Source organism: Emiliania huxleyi (genome assembly GCF_000372725.1).
Source record: "Emiliania huxleyi CCMP1516 unplaced genomic scaffold EMIHUscaffold_431, whole genome shotgun sequence".
In the NCBI taxonomy this organism is placed as follows: Eukaryota; Haptophyta; order Isochrysidales; family Noelaerhabdaceae; genus Emiliania; species Emiliania huxleyi.
Genome location: NW_005198744.1, coordinates 1 through 2,567, shown reverse-complemented (window position 1 = coordinate 2,567; position 2,567 = coordinate 1). Strand labels below are relative to the sequence as shown.

Sequence of the window (2,567 nt, the reverse complement as noted above, 5' to 3'; positions counted from 1 at the left end):
ACGCCCGTCTGGTGGACCTGCTGTGGCCACAGCCGCCCCTGACATGCATCTCGCACCATGACTCGACACAGGGCCCGCTCAGCTTGGTCGTGGCGGCGTGTGTGAAGGATGCGCGGCCGAGCCGCTGGCTGGCGCCGCTTGAGCGTCCGAGATGGCCGCAGCAGAGGCCACGCGTCGCGCCGCCGGCCAAGCCCAGCCTCTCCGCGGTCCAGTCGGTCAAGCTGGCGGGGCCGGCGAAGATTTCGGGGACGTGACCGCAACTCGGGCAGCGACAGCGCGCTTGAGCTTAGCTTGTCCGACACCCCTCAAAATCGGGGTCTTTTCAATAGGGCCCACCTTGGCCTTTAAGTTTTTGGTTGCGGCACAGCGGGCGTGAACGCTGCGCGATGGCGAGTAGCGACGATAGCAGCGAGGCGGCGACGTTCGATGAGCAGATGGCGTCCATCGAGTTTGCCGAGTTACTCGCCAATCTGGAACGCATGCCGGGTGTCTCTCAGACGTCAGAGCTCGAAGCCAGTGAGCAGTGAAACCGGCGAATAAGCCAACCATTTTGGCGTCAGCGTGAAACTGAAGCTGCCCGAGCGGTCGCGACTGCAAAAGCGATTCGCCGTCACCAAGCCTGACGGTGAACGGACGACCCTCGTCGCCGCCGCGCGCGAGGCAATCAAGTGATAACCAATGGACAAAAAAAGCGCGCGGGGAGCGGCGCCGGCAACTCGACACGACACACGAGGGGCTGGAGCGGCAGTGGTCGTTCGGGGCGGAGGGCGTGGTCGGTCGGGGAGCGGGACGCGACCAACATGGCGACCAATCAGCCCGCCGCGCGGGTATTCGTGTTCTTTTACACCCATCAACCATCATTTCATCCAAAATTGACAGACACGTCTCACGTGTACTATCTTCTCGCTAGAGGAGCATCTCCTTGCACGCCTCGACGTCGGATATGACGCCCACTGCCCCCCTTCCCGTCGCTCCCTCGTCACGCTGCTGCTGGCCTCGCTCCGCACCGCGAGGCGTCTCGGCTTTGCTTTCTGGAGTGGCCACGAGGGGTGTGCCCTGCGGCGAAAGATCTGCGCCGAATGCCACCATCGGACCCATCGCAGCGCCAGTCCGCGCCATGTCGTGATAGCCCCGCTGCTCTTCCTCACTCAGCAGCAGCCAGCGCTCGCCGACCGTCTTGACCAATTCGCGCACCGTGATGCTCGGCTTTCCCCGCTTGACCGCCGCGCGCTGCGCAAAGGCGAACAGCGCAAATGCCGAGAGCGGCGAAGCCAGCCCTTTGTCCACGGGTGAGGGGACCTGTTGCCGTTCTTTGTCTTTTGAGGCGGAAGCCAGGAAAGTGCCCTTCCGCGGGGCCCCCTTGCCGCTGGGCACGGGTTTTTGTTTGGCACTCGCGCTGCCGTTCGGCTGTTTTTGTTTGGGATCGTTGGGAGCCATTTTTCAGGGGTCCTTGGGGGCACAGAGGGTTTGATTTTGATTTTGGGCCGCCTTTATGGCCTTTTTTGGGTGCTTTTGGCCTCAGAGGGTCCCTGGCTGATAGTCCGTCTGGGCGGGGCACAGAGGGCTTTGCCCTCAGAGGGTGGCCCCCCCTCACGGCAGAGGGGAGAGTTTTCCCCCCCCAGAAATCCCCACCCCCCCCCCCCCCCCCCTGTGGTTGTTGGGACGAGAGAGACTTGAAATGCCTGAAAACCCCTCTGAGGAGCGGCCTCGCGGGGCTTGCCTTGGCGTCTCAGAGGGTCCCCGTAGCCTCAGAGGAGGCTGCGCCGAGAGAGGCTGGCTTGGCGGCACAGGCCTTCAGAGGGTCGGCCCAGGCACCCTCTGAGCCGCTCGTGGATGGCCTCTCTTGGCACAGAGGGTACCCTCTGAGACGAGCAGATCTGGGCCCGCTTGCCTCACCCCCCGCCCCCCCCCTCTGACACCACCCCCTAGTGTCCCGAGAGGGTTGCACCGTCGAATTCTTTCGCTGAGTTAAATTCTTTTGTCGCAAACACTGTGAGCAGGCCAACCTGTGAAAGTATGAGACCGATCCGTCGCAGTTCTCTTGCTCCAAGCGCATGCGCTTCGGCGGTTAGTGTGCACTAACCTCCGAGAAACCCTTCGGGTCGTTCCTCATCGCAAACCCAGAGTCGTAATAGTATGTACGTAAGAGAGTTGTGTTCGAATAAGAGCAACATACGACGAAAAGAAAAATGTAGGCGATTCTCTTCGGCCAGAGCTCTCTTCGGCCAGAGCTCAAGCTTGGCCTCCGAGGGTTGGGCCATAAGGCCGATGGCCTCCCGCAACAACCTCGTCGCGTACGACCCCGCCGTGGCCCGCGAGGCTGCGCGGGCCGAGCTCCGCTCGAAGGTCGTGCCAAAGGTGTTGGATTGCAACAAGCCTGGTGCTGCGCCCATCACACTGAGCGCCGAGGCTCAGGAGCGGCAGCGCGCAGCGATGGCGGCCGAGCTGGACAAGATCAAGCGTCGCATGGACGAGCGGCGGCGGCGCGACCCGACCTTCAAGGAGACCGCCGTCGACTTCGACAGGTCTAAGATGCTGCCCTTTTCCAAGTTCCGCGACTACTATGC

At 62.6% G+C, this 2,567-nt stretch overlaps 1 protein-coding gene across 1 annotated transcript; it reads right to left on the bottom strand.

Moving 5' to 3' along the window:
• Positions 1 to 848: 848 nt before the first annotated feature.
• Positions 849 to 1,519, bottom strand: EMIHUDRAFT_370212 (hypothetical protein). The gene has a single exon (XM_005769073.1). It carries the CDS (start codon positions 1,435 to 1,437, stop codon positions 907 to 909), a length of 531 nt encoding a protein of 176 aa, XP_005769130.1. The 5' UTR covers positions 1,438 to 1,519; the 3' UTR covers positions 849 to 906.
• Positions 1,520 to 2,567: the final 1,048 nt, after the last annotated feature.